The sequence below is a fragment of the Eptatretus burgeri genome, chromosome 9 (genome assembly GCF_056783735.1).
Source record: "Eptatretus burgeri isolate ZD-2024b chromosome 9, Ebu_testis_v1, whole genome shotgun sequence".
Classification (NCBI taxonomy): Eukaryota; Metazoa; Chordata; class Myxini; order Myxiniformes; family Myxinidae; genus Eptatretus; species Eptatretus burgeri.
Window position 1 is genome coordinate 29428800 of NC_140969.1, and position 26500 is coordinate 29455299.

Genomic DNA, 26500 nt, shown 5'->3' on the forward strand with positions numbered 1-26500 from the left:
CTGATCCAGGTGAACATTTTGGCCCAATACATTTTTGAAATTATATATATATATATATACTGTATATCACACCTCCCATGCTCTTCGAGCCCAAACTGCTGGGTAAAGCAACCAAGAAAGCCGACACAAGGTAAGCGCTTACACAAGGTAAGGTTGTGCACGGATTAGGATGAATCTTGGTGGACACGTTGGGCGTGCGACCACGACGAATTGATTCAATTTTGGTGAAGATCTGAATCCGAATCTGGATATGCGAATTATTTCATTTTTAAAGTGATTTTTCACCATTGAGAGATCGGGCCAAAAACGATATAGTACTGTATAGCATGATATTTCAAAAATGTATTGGGCCCGATATGTTGTTCTCGTGGATCAGGTATTACGTGCTGGAGGTATGCACTCAACCGAGTGCCCTTCTAGTTTATTTATATAATCAGAGCCACCTGGGTTTAGTTGATTAGGTGAGAGCTGATTGGCTGTTCCCTCCATTCACAGGTGAGATGTGGGTGGGTCTTTCTTCCATATGTATATATATATATATATATATATATATATATATATATATATATATATATATATATATATATATATATATATATACACATACATATACATACATACTCGTGCATGCCGTAGGTGCGTAGCCGTACGTGCAAACAAACAAAAAAAAACTTTCAAACCGCGTGTCAGAAACAACAACCACACAGGCCGTTCCTTCGCTCTCACGTGCCCGTACGTGCAAAAAAAAAATACTTTCAAACCGCGAGCCAGAAACGACAACCACACTTCCACATACAGAGGTAATTAAAATTAAGTTTACCTCACTGTCTTTGCTTGCCATGACATTCGCTGCCATGTAACAATGCTCGTGACGTCATTGTCGGCCGGCCGCGCACCGGCCTACGCAGCCACACCTACGCAGCAACTTGTATGTCATTGGTTGGTAAATAAATGGCCGCAGTAAAGTGTCATGTCATTGGTAAATAAATGGCCATAACTTGGGAAGCATTTGTCCGATTAATATCAAACCTTGAAAAGGCACATCCACAGGGCCCCAGCAATATACGTGGCAAGTTTCAATGAGATCAGACCGGTGGTTGTCGAGAAACAGCGATCACAGACACACACACACACACACACACACACACACACACACACACACACACACACACACACACACACACACATTGCTGGAATTATAGATAGATGTACAGTTAACGACTTTCTCTGCAGTGTGACGCCATTTTCTGGGGGAAAAAGTACGAAAACAGCAACAAACTAGAGGGGGAGCACTCGGTAGAGTGCAAGACCTCTGCCACCAATACTGATAGGTCACTCAAGTGAACCTGATATCCTATTCATTCAATTTGACGTCAACAGTGCTCACAGAGTTATAGTTTGCAACTTTCCCTTTTACTTTTAACTTTTACATACTCAATTCATTCGTCATAACCAGATTCCTTGAGACAGAAATTGATTTTACGTGAGTATATCCACCTGAAGTTCCAAAATCATCCGCAATTTTAATTTTGCCATGTTTTTTTTTGTTTGAAATCACTGATAACATGTAGAAATGCAAAAAAAAAATCGAAATTTTGTTGAAAAAAATTTGCAAATTTTTTTTTTCTCCAACAACTTTTTTTGGGGGGGGGGGTTGGAAATCACTTAAAACATGTAGAAATGCAAAAAAAACAAAAATTAAAATATTTATTCAAAATGGCCACCATAGCGGCCAAATTGGATTTTGGACCAAGTCCAAAATCTAATGGCATGATCCTTGGACCATACCTAACACCCCAACCAAGTTTCATCGAAATCCGTCGAGGAGTTTTTCTGCAATACTGTTCACAAACAAACAAACAAACAAACAAACAAACAGAAAGGGGTGAAAACAGTAACCTCCGATCTTCGATGGCGGAGGTTAAAAACATCTAAAGGTACCAAAAAAAACACCTGTTGTTTAAATTTTGTCTCCTACTTGCTTATTTTCGATCGTAAATTATCACGTGTTTAAAATTCACTTCCTGGTTCGGAGCATACCAGCTCACTCTGACGTTACTGAAATTTATGCACCGTCTAATATGAAAACGATCATAACTTGGGGCATTGTGTTTATCTATAAATGCGCATAAGAAATCAAGAAATTATTAGAATACACGGTCATCACTATCCGGAAGTCCGTACGTTGTAACCCGTAATGGAGAACGCGGCTGAGGTTCTCTTACCCATCGGCCATGCCGACACAGCAACGTGTCTTGTCATTGGTTGGTAAATAAATGGCCATAACTTGGGAAGCATTTGTCCGATTAATATCAAACCTTAAGAAGGCACATTTTCAGGTCCCCAGCAATATACAGTATCTGGCAAGTTTCAATTAGATCGGACCAGTGGTTGTCGAGAAACAGCAGTCACAGACACACTCGTACACACACACACACATTGCTGGAATTATAGATAGATAGATAGATAGATAGATATTGTTGCGAATTTGCGCCCGCCGGCGTGCGATCGGCCACGTAACTCGAATCGCGACACGTCGCCCACCGGACGGACAATTCAGTCGTGACCCTCCGGGAACTATCGCCCGGAGCCAGTCACTGGTGGGGTTTAACCTCACCACGATCGTGCCAATTGCTCACCCGCGCAGGAGAGGGTTGCTCGCCAAATTCGACCTACCTAAGTACCTGCGCGAGTGGTCGACCGGGCGATCGGTCGACTGGAGAACCGCGAGTTCTCCAGCGGTTCGTTCCGTATTACAGGGATAACCGAGTGGAGTTATCGTCGGCCTTGACGGTTCCGATTAATTACCGGGTGTTTTAAACCCACTACGAATCTCTTACGCGATGCAGGATGGAGAGTCAATAAAAAGGAAGGAGACGAAGCAGAGCGAGAACAGTTCAACAAGCAAGCATTTTATATACACACGCAGACACACAGAGTCACAGACGCACGTATTTACAGCAAAACATTTATGCAACAAAAGCAAATGCAGAGTTAAAACCGACACACGGCAACACTTAAAACAATACTACTTGACGGACGGCGCCACCACAAGCATTTACACAAAAAGCAAAGGAAAAAGAAAAGAAGTCGCGACTTCCCTTTTCGTGACTGGTGAATCCCTTTCCCATGACCATCAGCGTGGTCGCGCCTGGCCCCTCTCTCGCGGCCGGCGAACCCTCTCCGGCACTCCTCATCCGGACGCGCAAGTCCACCTCACAACCGGTGCTGCCGCGTCTCCCGTCCGTGCCTCCATTCACAGGCCGCTCACCAAGCCGCGAGCGCAGGACCTCTTCCCCCGACAAGACAAGCAGACAGGAAGCCTCGAAGACTCGAAGACTCGAAGACTCTCTAACTTAGGAGGCAGGAAGCCTCGAAGACAACTCCACTCCTCAAGGTCCGTGCTGTCCGCCTTTTGTAGCGCAGGGCTCCACCCTTCGCTCCGCCCCGTTTTTGGCCCCGCCTCCCTTCGAGCTTCTGGGAAAAGCCTCTCGAAGGGGGCGTGCCCTCTCGCTCTCCCTCCACGTGCGGGGGCCGGGGGAGTCAGTTTTTGGCTCAGGGCCAGAGAATTATTCCCCCAAAAAGAGGCCCCCACCTTTTCTCACCTTTGACCCCCGGCTCAAATTGCACTTCCACCACACCCTGCGCGGAGAATTTAAATGGGAGAAACAGGCGGGAAAAACCCCTGAGCATCGTTGTTGGTTTTTGTTTGTTCTTCCGCGGAGATCGTAACCGCACGGGGCCTATTGAATGGCGAGTGGCGAAGATGTGGTAGCGTAGATGGTGGAGGTGGCGTGGTTGTAGTGTGGTTGGCGCTGTGGTGGGGATGGCGTGGTTGTTGAGATGCTGTTTGTTTAAAATAAAAGATAGAACAGAAAAATGGCTAACTCAAAGCATCGCAGCCCAGATGGATCACATAAATTCCCTCTATACAACGGGTGTGGGCTAACTACACATGGACCTATCGAGATATCTCACCTGAGGACTCTTTATGGTGTAATGCCAATTTCCACAACCGTAACTATATATATATATATATATATATATATATATATATATATATATATATATATATATATATATATATATATATATATATATATATATATATATACACACACACACACACACACACACACACACACACACACACACACACACACACACACACACACACACACACACACACACACACACACACACACACACACACACACACACTGATGAGCCAAAACATTATGACCACCTTCCGAATATACTGTTGGTCCTCGTGTGCTGCCAAAACAGCGGCGACCCGCCAAGGCATGGACTCTACAAGACCCCTGAAGGTGTCCTGTGGTATCTGGCATCAAAACATTAGCAGCAGATACTTCAAGTCCTGTAAGTTGCGAGGTGGAGCCGCCGTGGATCGGACTTGTCGGTCCAGCACATCCCACAGATGCTCAATCGGATTGAGATCTGAAGAATTTGGAGGCCAGGGCAACACCGTGAACACTTCATCATGTTCCTCAAACCATTCTGCTGAAAGAGCAGACTGCCATCAGGGAATACCATTGCCATGAAGGGGTGTATCTGGTCTGCATTGATGTTTAGGTAGGTGACACGTGTCAAGTTGACGTCCACATGAATGGCCGGACCCAGGGTTTCCCAGCAGAACATTGCCCAAAGCATCACACTCCCTCCACCGGCTTGTCGTCTTCCCACAGTGCATCCTGGTGCCATCACTTCCCCCAGTAAAAGGCGCACACGTACACGGCTATCCACCTGATCTAAAAGAAAATCTCATCGGACCAGGCGACCTTCTTCCACTGCTCCAAGGTCCAGTTCTGACGCTCGCGTGCCCATTGTAGGCGCTTTCGATGGTGGACAGGGGTCATCATGGGCACTCTGACCGGTCTGCAGTTACGCAGCCCCATACGCAGCAGGGTGCGATGCACTGTGGATTGTGACACATTCCTCCCGTGACCACCATTAAAATTTTCTGTGACTTGTGCCACAGTAGACCTTCTGTCGAGTAGACCACAGTAGACATTCTTCAGACCAGACAGGATAGCCTTCGTTGCCCTCGCGCATCGATGAGCCTTGGGCGCCCAACGCCCTGTCACCGGTTTGTGGTTTGTCCATCCTTAGACCACTGTCGATAGGTACTCACCACTGCTGACCGGGAGCACCCCACAAGCCTTGCCATTTCAGAGATGCTCTGACCCAGTCGTCTGGCCAAAACAATTTGGCCCTTGTCAAAGTCGCTCAGGTTTTTACTCCTGCCCATTTCTCCTGCATCCAACACATCAACTTCAAGAACTGACTGTTCACTTGCTGTCTAATATATCCCACCCCTTGGCAGGTGCCATTGTAACAAGATAATCAATGTTATTCACTTCACCTGTCAGTGGTCATAATGTTTTGGCTCATCAGTGTATACACACACACACACACACACACACACACACACACACACACACACACACACACACACACACACACACACACACACACACACACACACACACACACACACACACACACACACACACACACACACAAACATATCGTTTTTTGCTTCATCCCTCAATGGTAAAGAATCGCATTAAAATTAAAAAATTCTCAGATCCGGATCTGGATTCGGATCTTCAGCAAAATCGAATAAATTCTTCCTCATCACACACCGAACCTACTCACCAAATTTGATCAGAATCTGTCCACAACTTCTTCAGATATCCTGCACACAAACAAGCAAAACACAAACAGGAAAGATGTGTTTGTATCACACAATACTTGCAAAATCCATAAATTAAATTTGACCTAAAAAATAATTGGCTGGTTGAATTCAATCACCTGAAATATAAATGCTCTTCAAATTCCAAGTCAATCAGATGAAAACTGAGGATTTATAAATCTCACCTAAGTTGTTGAGACCTTTCACCTATCTTGATCTTTTGACCTCAAAAACAATAGGCCACTTCCTTATGGCAAATTCTACCATGTGGTGAAGTTTGGTGAAGATCGGTTTGAAATTGTGACCTGTAGGCAATAAACAAACACAGACAGACAGACAGGCAAACTCTTTGCTGATGACTCCACCCTCTGCCGTACCATCTGTCATTCCTCAGATTGGCAAGCAGCAGCCTCTTCACTCCTTGCAGATTTGGATAAAATCACAAACTGGTCCAACACATGGAACTTGTCTTTCAATCCTGAACGTTTGGATCCCCCCTCCCCCCTCACTGTATGCCATGATCTTTCCTGGGAACGCCACATTTCTAAACTGCCCTCCAAAGCCAGTCGCTGACTGAGCATCTTCTGTTGTGCAAAGTCCTTCATTGGCCCACCTGAGCTCCTGACCACATACAAAGCTTTCATCTGCTGCCTCATGGAGTACTGCTCTCCCCTCTGGGCTGGTGCTCCTGCCTCTCACCTTTCTCGGCTTCACGCTGTGGAAACTAAGGCATTTAAGATCATTGGTATCTCCCGCGATGAGACTGAGTCTTTGGGTCTCTCACTCTCTCACCGCAGGCAGGTCGGTCATCTTACTGTCTTCTTCCGCCTCCTCTCTTATCTTTCCCCATCCAAAATCACGATCTTTTCTCTCCCCGTTAATCCACCCCAAACCCACCTCCTTCAAATTCCCTGCTTTCCTTCCTGAAAGTCCCTGTCGTGGAACGATATGAAAGTCCCTGTCATGTCCATCTTGTTTACCCTGTGTACCCCGCTCCATCCCTCTTCCGTCCACAGATCTCATGTCTCTGCTCCACACTTTTCCTTCCCTCTCCCGCCCCTATTCTCTCATGCTCCCCTTGTTGTCCATTCTGTGTGTTAGCTCTCATACAAGCCTCGACAGTGTATACAAAAAAAACCACACACAAACAGACAGACAGAATAACAAGAAAAAGACATCATGGAGAGCACGGTACTTGCAAAATCCACCCACCTCTCTAAAGGTTCCCATGGATACATTAAATTGTTCATTCTATTAAGATTAAAATTGACAATCTTAATCAAAGTTCAGGTCAAGCGTATGAAAAGCGATTCTTTTTCAGATTGAAATTGATGATTTCAGAAGTTTGATCTTGAGTGACCTTTGACCTTTTGACCTCAAAAATAGTTGGTTTCCAAATGAAGTGATGCACTTTGCAAATCCTGTTCAACATTCAAGTTCAACATCAATGTAAATTGATGATTTTTCAGTTGAAAATTGATGATTTTAGACGTTTGACCTTTGACCTCAAAAAATAGTTGGTTTCCCAATTCAGTCACGCAATATGCAAATCATGTTCAAATTTCAAGTCAATCGGATGAAAAATGATTTAAGAAATTTGACCTCAAGATGACCTTTGACCTAAAAAATCAATAGGCTTCTCAGTTGAGACTACCTCTACAATTTGGTAAAGTTTCATGATGATCGGTTTGGAATTGTGACCTGAAGGCGATTGACAGACAGACAGACTAACAGACAGACAGACAGACCAAGAAGAAGACATTGTGCAGAGCACGATACTTGCAAAATCCATGAAACAAATTTGACCTCAAAAATAATTGGTGGTCGAATTCAGTAACAAAATATGCAACTCCTCTTCAAATTTCCAGTCAATCGGATGAAAATTGACAGTTTTAGAAATGTAGCCTATGTTGACCTTTTGGTCGATGTTGACCTCAAAAATAATTGGCTTGTTTAATTCAGTGACCTGATATGCAAGTCCTCTTCAAATTTCAAGTCAATGGGATGAAAATTGAGGATTTTAGAAACATCACCTTAGTTGTTGACCTTGGGCCTATGATGACCTTTTATTCCAAGTTGATCTCAAAAATAATTGGTGGTTGAATTGAGTAACCTGAAATATAAATCCTCTTCAAATTTCAAGTCAATCGGATGAAAATGGAGGATTTTTAGAAATCTCACCTAAGTTGTCAACCTTTGGTCTATGTTGACCTTTTGACCTCAAAAACAATAGGTTTCTTCCTTATTACAAACTCTACCATGTGGTGAAGTTTTGTGAAGATCGATTTAAAACTGTAGCCTGTGGGCGATAAACAGACAAACAAAATGGACTAACCAATATACTTGAAAAATCTTCGATTTTGCAAATAACAGACAGACAGAAATGGGTGAAAACATAACATCCTTCACCTTCGGTGACGGAGGTAAAAACCCAAAACACGCCCAACTCAAATTATCTTGTGCAAGGTTATTCATGGAATGCAGCAACCAGCACGTGAGCTTGTGAATCATGAACAATTTACCAACAATGTATGTAGCAGAAACATCTTTAGCTCCAGGCATGATTGATTAATCAGAAATTACAAAAAAAATAAAAATACGAGGAACCGCGACAGATCACTTATGGTTCACCTCTTGACAGTTCACCAGACTTGGTGGTGTAAGGGCGAGAAAGTCTGCCTTGAGTCTGGGAGGTAGGTGGTGGTTCACCTCTTGACAGTTCACCAGACTTGGTGGTGTAAGGGTGAGAGAGTCTGCCTTGAGTCTGGGAGGTAGGTGGTGGTTCACCTCTTGACAGTTCACCAGACTTGGTGGTGTAAGGGCGAGAAAGTCTGCCTTGAGTCTGGGAGGTAGGTGGTGGTTCACCTCTTGACAGTTCACCAGACTTGGTGGTGTAAGGGCGAGAAAGTCTGCCTTGAGTCTGGGAGGGAGGTGGTGATTCACCTCTTGACAGTTCACCAGATTTGGTGGTGTAAGGGCGAGAAAGTCTGCCTTGAGTCTGGGAGGTAGGTGGTGGTTCACCTCTTGACAGTCCACCAGACTTGGTGGTGTAAGGGCGAGAAAGTCTGCCTTGAGTCTGGGAGGGAGGTGGTGATTCACCTCTTGACAGTTCACCAGACTTGGTGGTGTAAGGGTGAGAGAGTCTGCCTTGAGTCTGGGAGGTAGGTGGTGGTTCACCTCTTGACAGTTCACCAGACTTGGTGGTGTAAGGGCGAGAAAGTCTGCCTTGAGTCTGGGAGGTAGGTGGTGGTTCACCTCTTGACAGTTCACCAGACATGGTGGTGTAAGGGTGAGAGAGTCTGCCTTGAGTCTGGAGTTTGTGTCAATGTGTACTGCAATGAATATGGGTCCAGGTACTGGATTAATAAGGGTCCAGGCACTGCATTAATAATGGTCCAGGTTCTGGTTTAATAATGGTCCAGGTACTGGATTAATAATGGTCCAGACACTGGATTAATAAGGGTCCAGGTAGTGGATTAATAAGGTTCCAGGTAATGGATTAATAAGGGTCCAGATACTGGGTTAATAATGGTCCAGTTACTGGGTTAATAATGGTCCAGACACTGGATTAATAAGGGTCCAGGTAGTGGATTAATAAGGGTCCAGGTACTGGATTAATAAGGGTACAGATACTGGGTTAATAAGGGTCCAAGTACTGGATTAATAAGGGTACAGATACTGGGTTAATAAGGGTCCAGGTACTGGATTAATAAGGGTACAGATACTGGGTTAATAAGGGTCCAGATAGTGGATTAATAAGGGTCCAGGTACTGGATTAATAAGGGTCCAGATGCTGGGTTAATAAGGGTCCAGATACTGGGTTAATAAGGGTCCAGGTACTGGATTAATAAGGGTCCAGATACTGGGTTAATAAGGGTCCAGGTACTGGATTAATAAGGGTCCAGGTAGTGGATTAATAAGGGTCCAGGTACTGGATTAATAAGGGTACAGATAGTGGGTTAATAAGGGTCCAAGTACTGGATTAATAAGGGTACGGATACTGGGTTAATAAGGGTCCAGGTACTGGATTAATAAGGGTACAGATACTGGGTTAATAAGGGTCCAGGTAGTGGATTAATAAGAGTCCAGGTACTGGATTAATAAGGGTACAGATACTGGGTTAATAAGGGTCCAAGTACTGGATTAATAAGGGTACAGATACTGGGTTAATAAGGGTCCAGGTACTGGATTAATAAGGGTACAGATACTGGGTTAATAAGGGTCCAGATAGTGGATTAATAAGGGTCCAGGTACTGGATTAATAAGGGTCCAGATACTGGGTTAATAAGGGTCCAAGTAGTGGATTAATAAGGGTCCAGGTACTGGATTAATAAGGGTCCAGATACTGGGTTAATAAGGGTCCAGGTACTGGATTAATAAGGGTCCAGGTAGTGGATTAATAAGGGTCCAGGTACTGGATTAATAAGGGTACAGATAGTGGGTTAATAAGGGTCCAAGTACTGGATTAATAAGGGTACGGATACTGGGTTAATAAGGGTCCAGGTACTGGATTAATAAGGGTACAGATACTGGGTTAATAAGGGTCCAGGTAGTGGATTAATAAGGGTCCAGGTACTGGATTAATAAGGGTCCAGATACTGGATTAATAAGGGTCCAGGTAGTGGATTAATAAGGGTCCAGGTACTGGATTAATAAGGGTCCAGATACTGGGTTAATAAGGGTCCATGTAGTGGTTTAATAAGGGCCCAGACACTGGATTAATAAGGGTCCAGGTAGTGGATTAATAAGGGTCCAGGTACTGGATTAATAAGGATCCAGATACTGGGTTAATAAGGGTCCATGTAGTGGTTTAATAAGGGTCCAGATACTGGGTTTATAAGGGTCCAGGTAGTGGATTAATAAGGGTCCTGGTACTGGGTTAATAAGGGTCCAGGTAGTGGATTAATAAGGGTCCTGGTACTGGGTTAATGAGGTTCTGGGTACTGGATTAATAAGGGTTCAGATACTGGGTTAATAAGGGTCCATGTAGTGGTTTAATAAGGGCCCAGACACTGGATTAATGAGGTTCTAGGTATTGGGTTAATAAGGGTTTGAAGCGTTGATTCGAGCACAACGATTCACATTAAATAGCGTTCGAGCAAGACTTGTTCGGAAAGTTGTTATTAACATCACGTGTGTGTCTCATGACGATTGCACGGATAGTTTGTTGCCGCTTGGTCGCATTGTTGGTAACACCATCCCCCTGATCCCACACTTATACATGAAGGTGTGTACCTGTGTATTGTTTATACGTTTTATCAAATGACACCAGGTGTGCTGAGAATAGACATGAGGTCGGTGCAGAGGAATTGTCATTGGAAATCCCCTAAAGACACCGTACCATACCTTTATAAACCTGTATTACAGGTATGTGACAGATAATATGCACCTTTTATATCCCTTTGTGTAAATAAGATGGTTTACCCTTTAATTCAGACACTCACGAATTAAAAAAATAATCTCAAAATGACTTTTGTCTGTGACTGAACGGTCAGAAACAGGACTCACTTCATTTTCAGAAATTAACTTGATTGACTTCATTAACTTCATATATATATATATATATATATATATATATATATATATATATATATATATATATATATATATATATATATATATATATATATATATATATAGTCAATATTAACTAAAGGATCTTAACCAAACACCCTTCATTGTCTTTTCCTCTCAATTAGGTCTCGGACATGTTCAATAATCTCCATCTCCATACTCTCATTACCTCCGCGACTCTGTCACCAAAGGTGGGCACAGGTTATGTTTTCACCTCTGTCTGTCTGTCTGTCTGTTTGTCTGTGAGCAGGATATCTCAAAAGGTTGTGGACAGATTTTGACGAAACTTGGTGGACAGGTTTGGTGGGTGACGAGGATGAATTGGTTCAATTTCTGGTGAAGATCCGAATCTGGATCTGGATACGAGAATTTTTTAATTATTTAAGTGATTCTTAACCATTGAGAGACGGGGACAAAAACGAGATATAGCATGATATTTCAAAAAGTTATGGACGAGTTATGGCAAATCATGGTGGAGGAGTTGGTCAGGTGACACGAACAAGCCGATTTGATTCTGGTTAAGGTCAGAATGCAGATACGGCCTATTGGTGGATACAAAACATGTCCTGTTCAGCCTGGCAGAGGTATGCGCTCCACCGAGTGCCATTCTAGTTGCGCAAGCGACAAAGAAGCAAATCTGAAACAAGGAGAAAAAAAAAATTCAAATGGATGGTACATTGACAAAACATGTCAAGATGACATCAAGGTGTTGGCTGCATGCCCAGTGATCAAATTACAATAGAACAATCATTATGTCATCATGTACATACTTTACATTCCTCGCATTGACTTAGCCTGGGATCAACACCTGTTTGAACACTTTTTCTTCTTAAAACACACACAAACTCAATCATAACTTGTTGAACCCCCTGCAGAGCTTGAAGAAGAGGATACATCAGAAAAGAGATAGAAGAAGAAATTGAAGTGGAGGAAGCAGAGGAAATGGATAAACAATGAAGTTAACTGTCAGACACAAAATGTCCTTTTTTTAAAAGAACTTGAACAGGTTTTTGTTTGAGAGCATGCCAGCAGGGTACGTGCTTTTCGAGTCATGTTTACCCACATGAACAACAAACTAAGGGTACGCTTGGATAGGATCTTCAGAACCTATTATTCTGAGAGGTTGAGACTGGTGTGATGATCATGATTGTGATAGTTGATCCGATTCCTTTTTGACACACTTGGTGTTTCGGCCTACGTTACACAATCAAATTAATATATAAATAAATAACAAACTAGTGTGTGAGCAACTGGGCTTGTGGGTAAATGTGTATAATAATAATAATAATAATAATAATATATCACTTGAGACAGTGCATGTCTTTGTAGAGAAGAGTCAAATCGATTTGATGTGTGTATAGATCAATAATAATCCATACGATGTAATGAGCCGTGCGTGCGTGCGTCCGTGCGTGAGTGCGTCCGTGCGTGCGTGCGTGCGTCCGTGCATGAGTGCGTCCATGCGTGCGTGCGTGCGTCCGTGCGTGTGAGTTCCACCCATTGGTTGGACAGGTCGTTTGACTCTACTCTACCCACAATTTCTATACTACGGCCACTAATTTAGGAATCCTTTCGAATTACCCTTTAAAACCCTATAGAATTACCTTTTCTCCCCAGCTGTGCTTTTACTGTGGAGGTTATACAGGTATGTTATTATGTCCAAGTAATTCTTCAAATCGTGAGTTGAACAGGTGACTATGTCATCAGGTTTCTATGAAGTTTGTAAGAGCATGATAGGGGAGCAGAAAACGTTTGCTCTGTTTGAGTGTCGGAAGGAGATCGATGCCTTAGGGTTGGGAGGGGGACGGGTGAGGACTTGGGGTTGGGGGAGGGAGTGGGGGGGGTGGGGCAAAGATGGGACAAAGTTTGGAGGTGGAGGCTGAGACTGTTTTGTTGAGATGTCAGAATTGCATGTGTGAGTTTACTTCACAGTAAAAATGTAATTATTTGGGTATGTCATTTTGGGGGGTGGGGGGGGGGGTTGCTGGGGGATGTGACACAAAAACCTGGGGAGGGTAATGTGCTGGTAAGTATAAAAGAGCCCCCACCAACCCCAAAATAGATTAGTCAGAACATCTACATGGCCCTGAGAGAAGTATTACATCCAGTAATGTGTGAGAGGAAAGATGACGTCATTGTCTATATGTTGATCACATGTACACACACATATATATATATATATATATATATATATATATATATATATATATATATATATATATATATATATATATATATATATATATACGTGTGTGTGTGTGTGTGTGTGTGTATAAATCACCACTTGGCAAGGGGCGGCCAAGGCCAAAGGACCAGCTCGCCCATCAATACACGGCCCGCACTCACCACTTGGCTTCCCCTTCTGACTCGGACACCCCTCACCACTGGGCCACCCCACCCACAACGTACCCTCCCTCAGTCCTCACCTTATTCACAATGACACGCCACTTATCATTTCATTTTTACAACAATAATTCTCATTGCAGATTTATACCCAGGACAAAATACATACATGGAAAAATACATGGAAATAAAGACAAAAATTCCAAGAAGTGGTCAGAGGAAAACAGAAGTGGTTTCCTTCATTGCATCATCCAATTAATGTCTAAATAAGTAGAACTGCACGATGATCACAATTCACAGGATGGACCATTAAAAATGAAATCATAAAGAGGAAAAAAAAAATAACAAAAATAAAGAGGAATACGTGGAATTTTAGGAGAAGAAAAAGGAAGTGAAAAGTCAATTCACAGGAGGCAAACGGAATGGCAGAGTCGACTTCCGAGATCTGTGCTGGTACTTGCTGGCCCTGCCAAAGGAGACTTCCTCCGTTTGAACCTCTCACGTTCAAGAGTGACAACAAAAGCAAAGCGAATCAGATCTTGCGCTTGATAACGGGTGCAATGAACTCACCCTCACCGAAACACTTGTACTTCAACCTGGTTGAAAGATAACGCAACTTGCCGTGCTGCTTCTTTGGAATGTATGTGTTGACTGGGAAATCGGAGCACAACTCTTGTGCTTTTGGGTAAGGCCCAACTTTCTGAAGAATTGTTGTTTCTTTTCAATAAAGGTCTTCTCATTAATCCCACCCGACACCCGATAAGGCCCACCCGACATTCTCATGAATCTTGTTCGCAGGAAAGGTCACATGATATAAGATAAGGCCGTAGGCCCAGTTGCATAAAAATTCCCTCATCCTTAAGGAAAGATTCCCATTAAGGTACACTGTGATTCCTTTAAGCTGTTGCATAAACAACCCTTCGGAAATCCTCAAGTAAAGATTTCCTGAAGGTTGAGGACATCCCCAGGAGCCGTTGCTATGCAATCAATCAGATTAGGGATAGAAATTAGTGTCTGAAAGCAGGATGGCGGTAAAGCGATCTACAAACCGGCTTCAGGGAGAGAAAGAAGCACTAGTGGAGGCTTTTGTAAAGTACAAGAGAAACAATACATTGTATAGTTGTACAATGTGTGTTGTTGAAGTACTTTTATGTTTAATTACACGATAACTATAAATAGTGTATAATTGTTAAGAATCAATCGATTTGGGTACGACCTGGTTCCACAGGGTAAACCAGGACTCCCTGAGTCGAACGAGGCTCCACACATCTCCCTACGGCATGGGAGTGACGAGTTCTGGACCGAGTAACATGCCACGTTCAATCTATTTATTACGTACGCAGCCAACCTTTTTTTTTTAATTTGGGTCACCATCAGTATCAATTGAATTGGTATCTAAAATAAGCTGAACACTAAGTAATTCATGTTCACACCATAAAAATATCACTACACTAGGAGCATGGATGAACAACTTGTTCAGCTGCACCTGCAGTACCTGTATTAGAACACACCTTTATGTACATCAGCCCAGATATCACATGTTAAACACCGTGGGATTGTCAGTTCGATGAAGTTTATCGATGAATTATATTTAAACCATATTGTTGTGGAAATGACTTCTCGTGAATCAAAGATCCTTAGTATAATAATTCTACTTATTCCTTCGTGTCTGTTTTAGATGAGGGTAACATCATCATCTACGTCAACGGGTTGAGGCGATCCCTGAGAACGCGTTTGCAACATCTTGTGCGGTGATAATCGTCCTCTTTGTGACCGATTTCCATGAAAAGCACCATTTGGAAACTCAACGGTTGGTGTTTAAGGATGGTGGAGTGCTCCCTTGAGTTTAAGGAAATTTTTAAGGAAAAACTTAAGAAACATTCGAAAATGCAACAATCCTCAATTCAAGGATGTCCTTTAGGGAAAACTTGAGGAAATAGTTAAGAAATAGCAAGTTTGTGACATGATGTTACTTAGACATCTAACTTTGCATTGAGCCTGGTCCATCATTTGCTAGTCGAAGGTAGAGAGATCATTCATTCCAACGGCTATGTCAGCATTGGTGAGCAATTGGTATAAAAACTTGTTCATGAGACCATCGGTGAGCAGGTCCCCTTATACCTACCTGCACAGGGCTGATGAGTCGAGAATATCGATTGGCAGGGACTGAGAAAACGAGAAAACAAGATTTGGGATGGAATAATTATGTACAGTACTCATACAGTTCAAACTTAAAGAAAAGAAAGGAACCAGAACGGCATTCGGTAGAGCGCATACCTCCAATAGGCCGAACAGTTTACGTTTTGTACCCCACTGATGGGCTGGATTTGCATCCGTACTTGAACCAGAATCTAATAGATTCTTCCTTCGTCACACACCCAACTTGTCCAGCAAGTTTCATCCGAATCCGTCCATAACTTTTTGAGATATCCTGTTCACAAACAGACAGACAAACAAACAAACAAACAAGCAGTCATAGACTGGTACTTACGAAATCGTCAACTTGACCTCTGACCTTGTCTAATAAAAGCTGTCTCTGGAGAAGGTAGCGACGCAAACCAGAAGTTTCTACGATGATTCTGTACCAAACCATCAAAAATCGAATGTTTGACCTCACTGTGACCTTGACCTTTGACCGATTTTGACCAAAATCTAATCAGCGCTAGCTATCAGCCTGCTGAATCAAGTGGTGTAATTTGACATTGGTAGCTTCTTCCGTTCTCGAATTATAACTTCTTTTTTGATGTTTGACCTCACTGTGACCTTGACCTTTGACCGATTTTGACCAAAATCTAATCAGTGCTAGCCATCACCCTCCTGAATCACGTGGTGTAATTTGACATTGGTAGCTCCTTCCGTTCTCAAGTTATCGTGCCTACAAACAAACAAACAAGCAAACAAACAAACACACAAACAAACAAACAAACAAACAGAAACGGAACTGATCAATATACTTACGAAATCTTTAGATTAGATTAGTTGTGGTTATGGAAATCTTTAGATTTCGTAAGTAACAAACAAGAAAGATGTCATGCAAAAGCACAATCCTTACGAAATCCCTAAAACAAATTTTTACCATAAAAAAATAATTTGTGGTTGAATTGAGTGACCTGATATGCAAATCATGTCCAAATTTCAAGTAAATCGGATGAAAATTGACAATTTTAGAAAGGAGGCCTACGTTGACCTTTTGGCCGATGTTGACCTCAAAAATAATTGGTGGTTCACTTCACTGACCCGATGTGCAAATCCTGTTCAAATTTAAACCCAGTCGTATGAAAATTCGATTGCGCAAGTAACAACCAGGCAGGGGTTTCGTCCCTTCAGTGGGACGTCCACCTTCGGTGGCGGACGGAATGATATTTGTTCACATGAAAGACATTGATTGTTACTTACGAAATCTAAAGATTTCGTAAGTATATTGATGCCTTCCGTTTCTGTGTGTTTGTTTGTTTGTTTGTAGGCACGATAACTCGAGAACGGAAGAAGCGACCAATGTCAAATTACACCACGTGATTCAGGAGGGTGATGGCAAGTGCTGATTAGATTTTGGTCAAAATCGGTCAAAGGTCAAGGTCACAGTGAGGTCAAATATTCGATTTTTGATGGTTTGGTACAGATAACTCGAGAACAGAAGAAGCTACCAATGTCAAATTGCACCACGTGATTCAGGAGGGTGGTGGCTCGTGCTGATCAGATTTTGGTCAAAAATCGGTCAAAGGTCAAGGTCACAGTGAGGTCAAACATCCACAACATTCGATTTTTGATGGTTTGGTACAGAATCATCGTAGAAACTTCTAGTTTGCGTCGCTACCTTCTCGAGAGACAGCTTTTATTAGATAAGGTCAGAGGTCAAGTTGACGATTTCGTAAGTACCAGTCTATGACTGCTTGTTTGTTTGTTTGTTTGTGGGCACGATAACTCGAGAACGGAAGAAGCTACCAATGTCAAATTACACCACATGATTCAGGAGGGTGATGGCTGGTGCTGATTAGATTTTGGTCAAAATCGGTCAAAGGTCAAGGTCACAGTGAGGTCAAATATTCGATTTTTGATGGTTTGGTACAGATAACTCGAGAACAGAAGAAGCTACCAATGTCAAATTGCACCACGTGATTAAGGAGGGTGGTGGCTCGTGCTGATTAGATTTTGGTCAAAAATCGGTCAAAGGTCAAGGGCACAGTGAGGTCAAACATCCACAACATTCGATTTTTGATGGTTTGGTACAGAATCATCGTAGAAACTTCTGGTTTGCGTCGCTACCTTCTCTCGAGACAGCTTTTATTAGACAAGGTCAGAGGTCAAGTTGACAATTTCGTAAGTACCAGTCTATGACTGTTTGTTATTTTGTTTGTTTGTTCCAAGGATTGGATTCAATGGTTGGATACAGATTAGAAGGTTTCAACACAATTCCAGTGAGTCTCACGATAAACATCGGTGCGCTGCAGGCAAGGTTCAAGTTGGTCGCGCTCGCCATGCTCCGGCGAAAAAGGTGGGTTTCTGGTCAGTCTTCAGCCTGTCTTATAGGTTCCAGCATCATCAATGAAACCACCCAAGATGGGATCTAGTTATGGACAATCAAAGTGACGAATGCCGTTGTTATGACATTGCCAACACAATCAGTATTGATATGAATCTGGAAAAATCTAAACCTCAACATGAGTTTGCCATGTGAGGGACACGATGACCTTGTGCGGTCAGTCGGTTGATTCCATGTTGCCAATCTACACACTTGAAGATTGGTTATAACTTTAGGCTTCAAAGATGGTCAGAACAAACATGTTGAAGATCCAACAGGATTTTTGCAAACGAGCAGGCCATTATCATACGACCATACCAAGGCTCGGAACTTGGCTCGGAGAGGAGACAGACGCATAAATCTTACCGGATCTACTCCCCAGATAAATGCGACCGTGGCAACCAGTCAGGAGATAATATACAAGGTCGTAGGAAATAAAAACAAATCAGAGCACATGTTGCATGCAACTCAAGTTCCTAACAGTAGCCATTGATGGGTTTCTGTTTCCGATCATGGAGGAGCTCGGTGTACCGGCTGTACCCGATAAAGCATTCATTAATCCATGAGTGATGAAAGTTCTATGGGGATGATGCTTTCAAAATCTCCATCAGATGTTGGATATCACCACCAGAAGGCTCCTTGTTTTGTTTTCCATGAAGTGTAGTTGAGCAAGCCCACCGGTGGCACGATAAGAAATAAATCTTTGTGGTTACGGAAGGTCAAACCTTCCAAGTCTCGGATCCAAACTACCGATGAATGGCACAATAGACCTGGAGAGTCGTCTGAAGCCAAATGCTGTTGAGGCCTAGCGGTGGTGTCCGTCGACTCGTGATGGCCTAACCCGGTGTGACTCGAACCACATGCACTGAAGAAACAGTTGCTCACTGGACTGGTCTCTCAGTTTAATTCCAAGAAATTTCCAGACTGTGGAGTTTAAGAAGTTTATTTCACACAATCCATTTGTAATTGTGAAACGGAATGCTTTTTGGCTTCACACGACACGAGACTCATAAAAGAACAAAATAAACCCAACTTCCTTTCCTGTGGAACTGCTACCTCCTACGTCCATGCCATGTGGTCGTGGACGTACGTAGGGTGTAGTTTTGAAATTGGTCAACCTCTTTCATGGCAGAACATGTTCAGGGGATGTTAACATGATGCAGGATGTGAAGACCGCGATAAAATCGAGAAAACGAGCAATCAGAGATTGCAGACCAGAACCGGGACTTGTTTTGTGTGTTATCTTTCTATAATTCCAGTAGTGTGTGTTTGTTTGTGTTTGTGTGTGTGTGTGTGTGTGTGTTTGTGTGTGTGTGTGTGTGTGTGTTTGTGTGTTTGTGTGTTTGTGTGTTTGTGTGTGTGCGCGCACGTGCGTGTGTCTGGTCTGTGACCACTGTATCTCGACAACCACTGTTCCGATCTAATTGAAACTTGCCAGATATATTCTTGGGGACCTGAGGATGTGCCTTTTCAAGGTTTGATATTAATCGGTCAAGTGGTTCCCAAGTTATGGGCATTTATTTTACCAAACCAATAACATGACACGGTGCTGCGTAGGCGTGGCCTGTGCGTGTTTTTTTCTGACACGCTGTTTGAAATTATTATTATTATTTTTATTTTTTTTTGCACGTACGGCCACGGCTTCTCTTCTCTTCTCTTTGTGTTTTTCCTTGCAATGACATTGCGAAAAGGCAAAATACGTTGGCGCTCATTGAATAATTGGCCATTAAAACTAAATTGCCAATAATCGTAACTGTGATATGCGAACTTCCAGACAGTGAGGACAACTTCCGGACTTCCGGATAGTGACGACTTACTGTATTCTTTTTCAATTTTTTCTCGATTTCTCGACTTACTCTCTTCTTTCTTTCTCGATTTCTTTACTTTCTCCATTTCTGTACTTTCTCGATAAATTATAGAGCGATAAACACAATGCCCCAATCCAGTCGTCGTTTACGAGAGCAAATGAACGAAGCTGCATGTCGTGCACGCGCAAAGGAACCTAACGAAGCACAAGCTGCTCGCTTGATACACGACGCTACACGCGTGACAAGGTGTTGTGCAGCTCAAACGGATGAAGAACGAGCTGCTCGCTTGACACGCGACGCTACGCGCGTGACAAGGCGTCATGCAGAAGAAACGGATGAAGAACGAGCTGTTCGCTTGACATGCGACGCTACGCGAGTGACAAGGCGTCGTGCAGAAGAAACGGATGAAGAACGAGCTGCTCGCTTGGCAGACAACACTGAATGCGAAGCAAGGCGTCATGCAAAAGAAGTCCCTACCAGTGAGAAGACCGGCAAGTAAGGGATGCCCTGCGCCATCAGGACGTACACCGTGCGAGACTAGAGCAGGCTCAGTGTGAGAATCGCAACCTTGCTCGATACGATGATACCGATTTCTTCTGAGAGGAACTTCATGTTGAATACAGGCACGCGTTGAGCAGGACCTCATCTATCTATAATTCCAGTAGTGTGTGTGTGTGTGTGTGTGTGTGTGTGTGTGTGTGTGTGTGTGTGTGTGTGTGTGTGTGTGTGTGTGTGTGTGTGTGTGTGTGTGTGTGTGTGTGTGTGTGTGTGTGTGTGTGTGTGTGTGTGTGTGTGTGTGTGTGTGTGTGTGTGTGTGTGTGTGTGTGTGTGTGTGTGTGTGTGTGTGACCGCTGTTTCTCAACAACCACTGGTCCGATCCAATTGAAACTTCCCAGGTATATTGCTGGGGACCTGACTATGTGCCTTTTCAAGGTTTTATATTAATCGGACAAGTGCTTCCCAAGTTATGGCAATTTATTTACCAAACCAATGACAAGACACGTTGCTGCGGAGGCGTGGACGATAGGGAAAGGGCACCATTGAGTTACCGTGGCGTAGGAGTGGCAATGGTCAATGGCAGCGAATGTCATGGCAAGCAAAGACAGGGAGGTAAACTTGATTTTAATTTGGATTTTAATTAACTCTGTGTGTAAGTATCACAGCAGTTGTAACCTCAATGAAAGCGATAATTCATGAAATGCATGTGAACATTCCGTACGGACACGCACCACTTCCGGATAGTGATGACTTACTGTGTTGTAATAATTTCTCGATTTCTTATGCGCATTTATCGATAAGCACAATGCTCCAATCCTGTCGTCGTTTACGAGAGCGAAGGAACGGACTGTGTGGTTGCTTGAAAGTTTTTTTTGGGGGTTTTTTTTTTGCACGTACGGGCAACGTACTAGTGTAAATAATGAGACATCATTATGTGTTGAACATGTAATTAGTACGTAATTAATTGACGTACACACATTTCACCAGGACACAATTCGACTTACTTATGTTAAAAATAGTACGTAATTCATCGACGTATAGTGCTCACATTGCACGAGCACAAAATTAAAGGATTATGTTGTCATGGTACGTAATAAATAAACGTACTCACGATCCATTATCAATACCACAACTATTATTATTATGTACCATTGTCATTCCAATCGTACTTAATTAATAGACATTGTCACGTTCCAAAAAGACAAACAAGCAGACACGAATGCAATGCTCTCTTCTCTGCCGAGGGAAATACAGAAAACGGATTTTGGTAAATGAAGAGATATTTTGCGGAAATTAAATGTGGAAGTAAACAACCGACAAACAACCTTGATCTGAACTCAGCATTCTTCAACAAGAAAGAAAATCCAGGAATGGAATCAGGGGAATGAACTGTACCGGCACCGCACACGTCATACAGGTAGGTAGATATCCTCCCACTATACCGGTACCGCACACGTCATACAGGTAGGTAGATATCCTCCCACAATACCGGTACCACACACGTTATACACGAAGGTAGATATCCTCCCACAATACCGGCACCGCACACGTCATACAGGTAGGTAGATATCCTCCCACAATACCGGTACCACACACGTTATACACGAAGGTAGATATCCTCCCACAATACCGGTACCGCACACGTCATACAGGTAGGTAGATATCCTCGCACAATACCGGTCCCGCACACGTCATACAGGTAGGTAGATATCCTCCCACAATACCGGTACCGCACACGTCATGCAGGTAGGTAGATATCCTCCCACAATACCGGTACCGCACACGTCATACAGGTAGGTAGATATCCTCCCACAATACCGGTACCGCACACGTCATACAGGTAGGTAGATATCCTCCCACTATACCGGTACCGCACACGTCATACAGGTAGGTAGATATCCTCCCACAATACCGGTACCGCACACGTCATACAGGTAGGTAGATATCCTCCCACAATACCGGTACCGCACACGTCATACAGGTAGGTAGATATCCTCCCACAATACCGGTACCGCACACGTCATACAGGTAGGTAGATATCCTATCACAATAACGGTACCGCACACATCATACAGGTAGGTAGATATCCTTCCACTATACCGGGACCACACACGTCATACAGGCAGGTAGATATCCTCCACTGGCCAGACTCCAATTTCTTCCCATAATCATACCTTCTCTCTTCAAATCGTTCTTTAAGTTATCCCCCCCTCCCCCATTTCCTTTATGGTATGGCAATGGCGGACAAAGGACCAGATCGTTGGGACACAATCGAAATGACGTTGGAGAGACAATACCTTCCACAACTTTTGGCGCTAAACTTAACAAGTGTGATTGACGAGTTCAAGGTGATCAGCCATGAAAGGTATGCAGGTATGTAAGGAACGAGTCAAAGAAACCAAGAGGAAAACCAGTTCTACAAGAGATACAGTTCAGGTATTACGACTTGACGTCATGATAGTAAACACAGAACCAGCGAGGACACCTCGGCCACAGGAATGGGAGGATAACTCCAAGAGCGCACTGTCCTTTTGGACCGAGCGTTCTGAGTTCGATTCCCAACCCAACTACAGGCCGTTACACTGGAACTGCTTTTTTACAGACTGTGTGGCATCAATCACCACCTGGTCACCGAACCATCTGTCGAGGACTCGTCTGCTCACATTTTCTGGTGTACTGTATGGTAAAAAAATCCCCCGGTGTTATTTTACAGAGTAAGTCGGCCGTTGTGTGCCGGTATTCTCTCCAGTTCCTCCACAAATATTATATAACTAGTAATTATATACTAAAATGAATTAATAATTTCAAAACTACCACTCAATTGAATGTACAAATATAATTAGGATGGAGTTCATTGAAGCACAAACTTGAAACTAATTGTTCCACGAGATTCACCCCAACAAAATGAACAAGCTCGAATGAGCGAAGATCCTCGTCCTCTTAATGATGACGTCATAAAAACGAATATGACGTCATTGTGATGTATCAGGTTTGCGATAAATTATCTGTGCTAATGCCCGGCTTGATTCCAGCAAACAAAATTCAAACAGCTTGCCTAGTTTCGGAGATAATGGTATAGGCGATTTCCATTAGCGCCGATATTATGACGTCAACTTTTTTTCTTGGAAGAATTTTTAAAATCGGAGATGGTTAATGTCTGCGCGTGGGATTTCTGCATATACATGGCAAGTTTCACGAAGATCCGATGAAAACTCTGGGTTGTGAAACAAAAAATAGGAGTGTCGTCATAAAAATTGATATGACGTCATAGTGATGTATCATATGTGCGGTAATTCATCTCTTCTAATGCCCTGTTCGATTCCCGCAAACAGAATTCAAAAAGCTTGCCTATATCGGAGATAATTTTTTAGGCAATTGCCATTTGCGGAGATATTTTGACGTCATAACTTTTTTTTCTCGGAGGAATTTTCAAAATCGGAGATGGTTACTGTCTGCACAGGGTATTTTTACATATATATGCCAAGTTTCAGGAAGTTTCGATGAAAACTGTAGGCTGTGAAACAAAAAAGTCCACAAGAAGATGAAGAACAACAACGTGATTAAGACTTGGAGATCCTCCATGAGCATCTAAAAACATATGGGATATGGGATATAAATATGGCCGCCCCGATTACCAGTACACTGGTGCTCATTTTGTCGACCTCAGAAGGATGACAGGCTGAGTCAACCCCCTGGTGTTAATTCAGCAGCCAACAAGGCTCAAACTCAGGAGCCTAGGACCCCAAGCCACCACCCGAACCACGAAACCAACAGCAGGTGATGCTAAGTCAACTATGCTTTAAAACATTAAAAGAGTGGATGATCAAATCGAGGCAAAGAAGTGAGATGGAGATGAACGACAGGGACAAACGGCTGAGGTGGGGGGCAGGATATAAATATATCGACATATATATATATATATATATATATATATATATATATATATATATATATATATATATATATATATATATATATATATATATATATATATATATATATATACATATATATATATATATATATATATATATATATATCATATATATATATCATATATATATATATATATATATATATATATAAATCTATATAAATCTATATAAATCTATATATATATATATATATATATAAATCTATATATAAATCTATATATATATATATATATATATATATATATATATATATATATATATATATATATATATATATATATATATCTATATATATATTGTTGTGGTTGACGAAATTCGCAAACCACCATTCAGGTCCCTTAGGTGAGATATCTCTGTAAGTATATGGGTAGTTAGGCCCAAACCCGTTGTTTAGAGGGAATAAATGTCATTCATGCGGGCTGCGACCCTTCTAGATAGCCGTTTTTCTTTTACTATCTTTATTTTGGACCAGCCGCCATTACTACCACCACCAACCACGTCTCAACAGCCATCACACAACAACCACCAACCACAACGCCGCTTCACAACAACAGCCACGACCTTTACCGTCACAACTCGCCACCATCGCATCACCACCATTCTTGCGCCACTTGTGGGCACCGATACTGGACTCGTGCAGGGCGCGCACCGAGCAGCGTGTTCAGAAACATCACAGACTTTCCGAAGAAAACGGATCAAAAACGACTCACGCCCACTTCTGTTCCGTCCTATCGGTGAGCGTGGGGCGATTTGGCCCCGCCTCCAGGGCGTTGGAGTGTGGTCGCTATATGCAAATTCATGGATCAAAAAGCATTCACGCCCACTTTTCCTCGGTCCAATGGGGAGCCAGTTAGAGGTGAAGGGTCGGAGGTAAAGGGTCAAAGGTGAAGGGGCGAAGCCACGGGGCATATAAGGGGCCGCGTTCGTCAGTCGAGTGGAGTTGGGAGTTCGCGGAGCCAGTGAAGAGTTGGGATGAGTCAAGAGAGGAGACGGAGAGGGCGATCGGACGAAGCTGTGGAGAGGCGGCGGCGGCGAAGGCGGTTGAGGGGGTGCTCGCGTCGGATTCGGGGAACTGCGGAGGGAGAGGCCGGTGGCGCCACCGAGGTCGTGGTGGAGACGCTCGTCGCGGGACCCGAGACGGGGAGATATCCTCCATCCCCCCGAGCATCAACAACCCCTCTCCTGTTTCCCCCCGCGCTGAGATAGTGCGACAAGGGGGCCCCTTTCCCACCCCCCTACCAGGCACCGTCCGCGAGGCCCGCGGAGTTGGGGCGCCACCGCCACTTTGCGTCTCATCATCAGACGGGTAGGCCCGACGCGGTCTCGGCCCCAGGCCCGCCTACCCCCCTCATCCTTGAGGGTGGTCCTTTTTCTTTTGCTTTGGGTATATGTGTTGTCGGCGCCGTCTGTGAAGTAAAATTGTATAAGTGTTGCCGTGTGCTCGGTAGTCGGATAGCTCTGCATTGTCTTCTTCTTTTATATTTGCTTTTTGTGTAATATTGTGTGTTTCTTCTCCTTTTACATTTGCTTTTGGTGTAATTGTATATGTGTGCTTTCCGTGTGCCATCGCGAAATAAATGTGAATTATGTTGAACTGTTTTCCCGTTTCGCTTCGTCTTTTCTTTCATTGAATCTCCATCTTACTTCACGTAAAGGGTTGGTAGTGGGCTGAATACGCCCGATAATTAATCGAACCGTCGGGGCCGACGATAACACCGCTCGGTTATCCCGATAGTACGGAACGGGTCGCTTAAAGTGGCCCGTGTCCGAAGTCGACCCGCGGCGAGGTGCGATCGCCCGGTCTACCCTCCGTGTGGGTACTTAGGTAGGTCGAATTTAGCGAGCAACCCTATCCCACGCGGGGGGCCGATTGGCACGATCGTGGTGAGGCCGAAAGGTCCACCCGTGACTGGTTCCCGGCGTTAGTCCGAGAGGGTCACGACTGGATTGTCCGTCCGGTGGGCGACGTTCCGCGATTCAAGTTACGTGGCCGTCCGCACGCCGGCGGGCGCGAATCCGCAACACTGGTGTCAGGTCGTGCGATATAAACTCATCGCCCTCCTCGCGGCACTGGTATCGGAGAACGGGAAAACGGGCTGTCCTGTCT

General features: G+C 43.5%; 2 protein-coding genes across 4 annotated transcripts in view; both read right to left on the bottom strand.

The window, feature by feature from the left end:
• LOC147019805 (uncharacterized) overlaps positions 1–871 on the bottom strand; it is a 16204-nt gene extending 15333 nt beyond the window's left edge. The window contains exon 1 of the mRNA XM_085894560.1: positions 821–871. Coding sequence (XP_085750686.1) covers positions 821–856 — 36 coding nt within the window. The 5' untranslated portion in view covers positions 857–871. The remainder of the gene's footprint in view (positions 1–820) is intronic.
• A 1861-nt stretch (positions 872–2732) lies between these two features.
• Positions 2733–26500, bottom strand: part of RNLS (renalase, FAD dependent amine oxidase) — a 69149-nt gene continuing 45381 nt past the window's right edge. The window contains exons 7-9 of one of the 3 annotated variants that reach the window (XR_015061522.1): positions 5902–6021; positions 5680–5719; positions 2733–3815 (exon numbers count right to left, since the gene is read on the bottom strand). The gene's annotated coding sequence lies outside the window, so the exon portion shown is untranslated. Of the gene's footprint in view, positions 3847–5679; positions 5720–5901; positions 6022–11368; positions 11928–26500 lie in introns of those variants that run through there. The other 2 variants (XR_015061521.1, XM_085894552.1) reach the window with 2 other exon arrangements.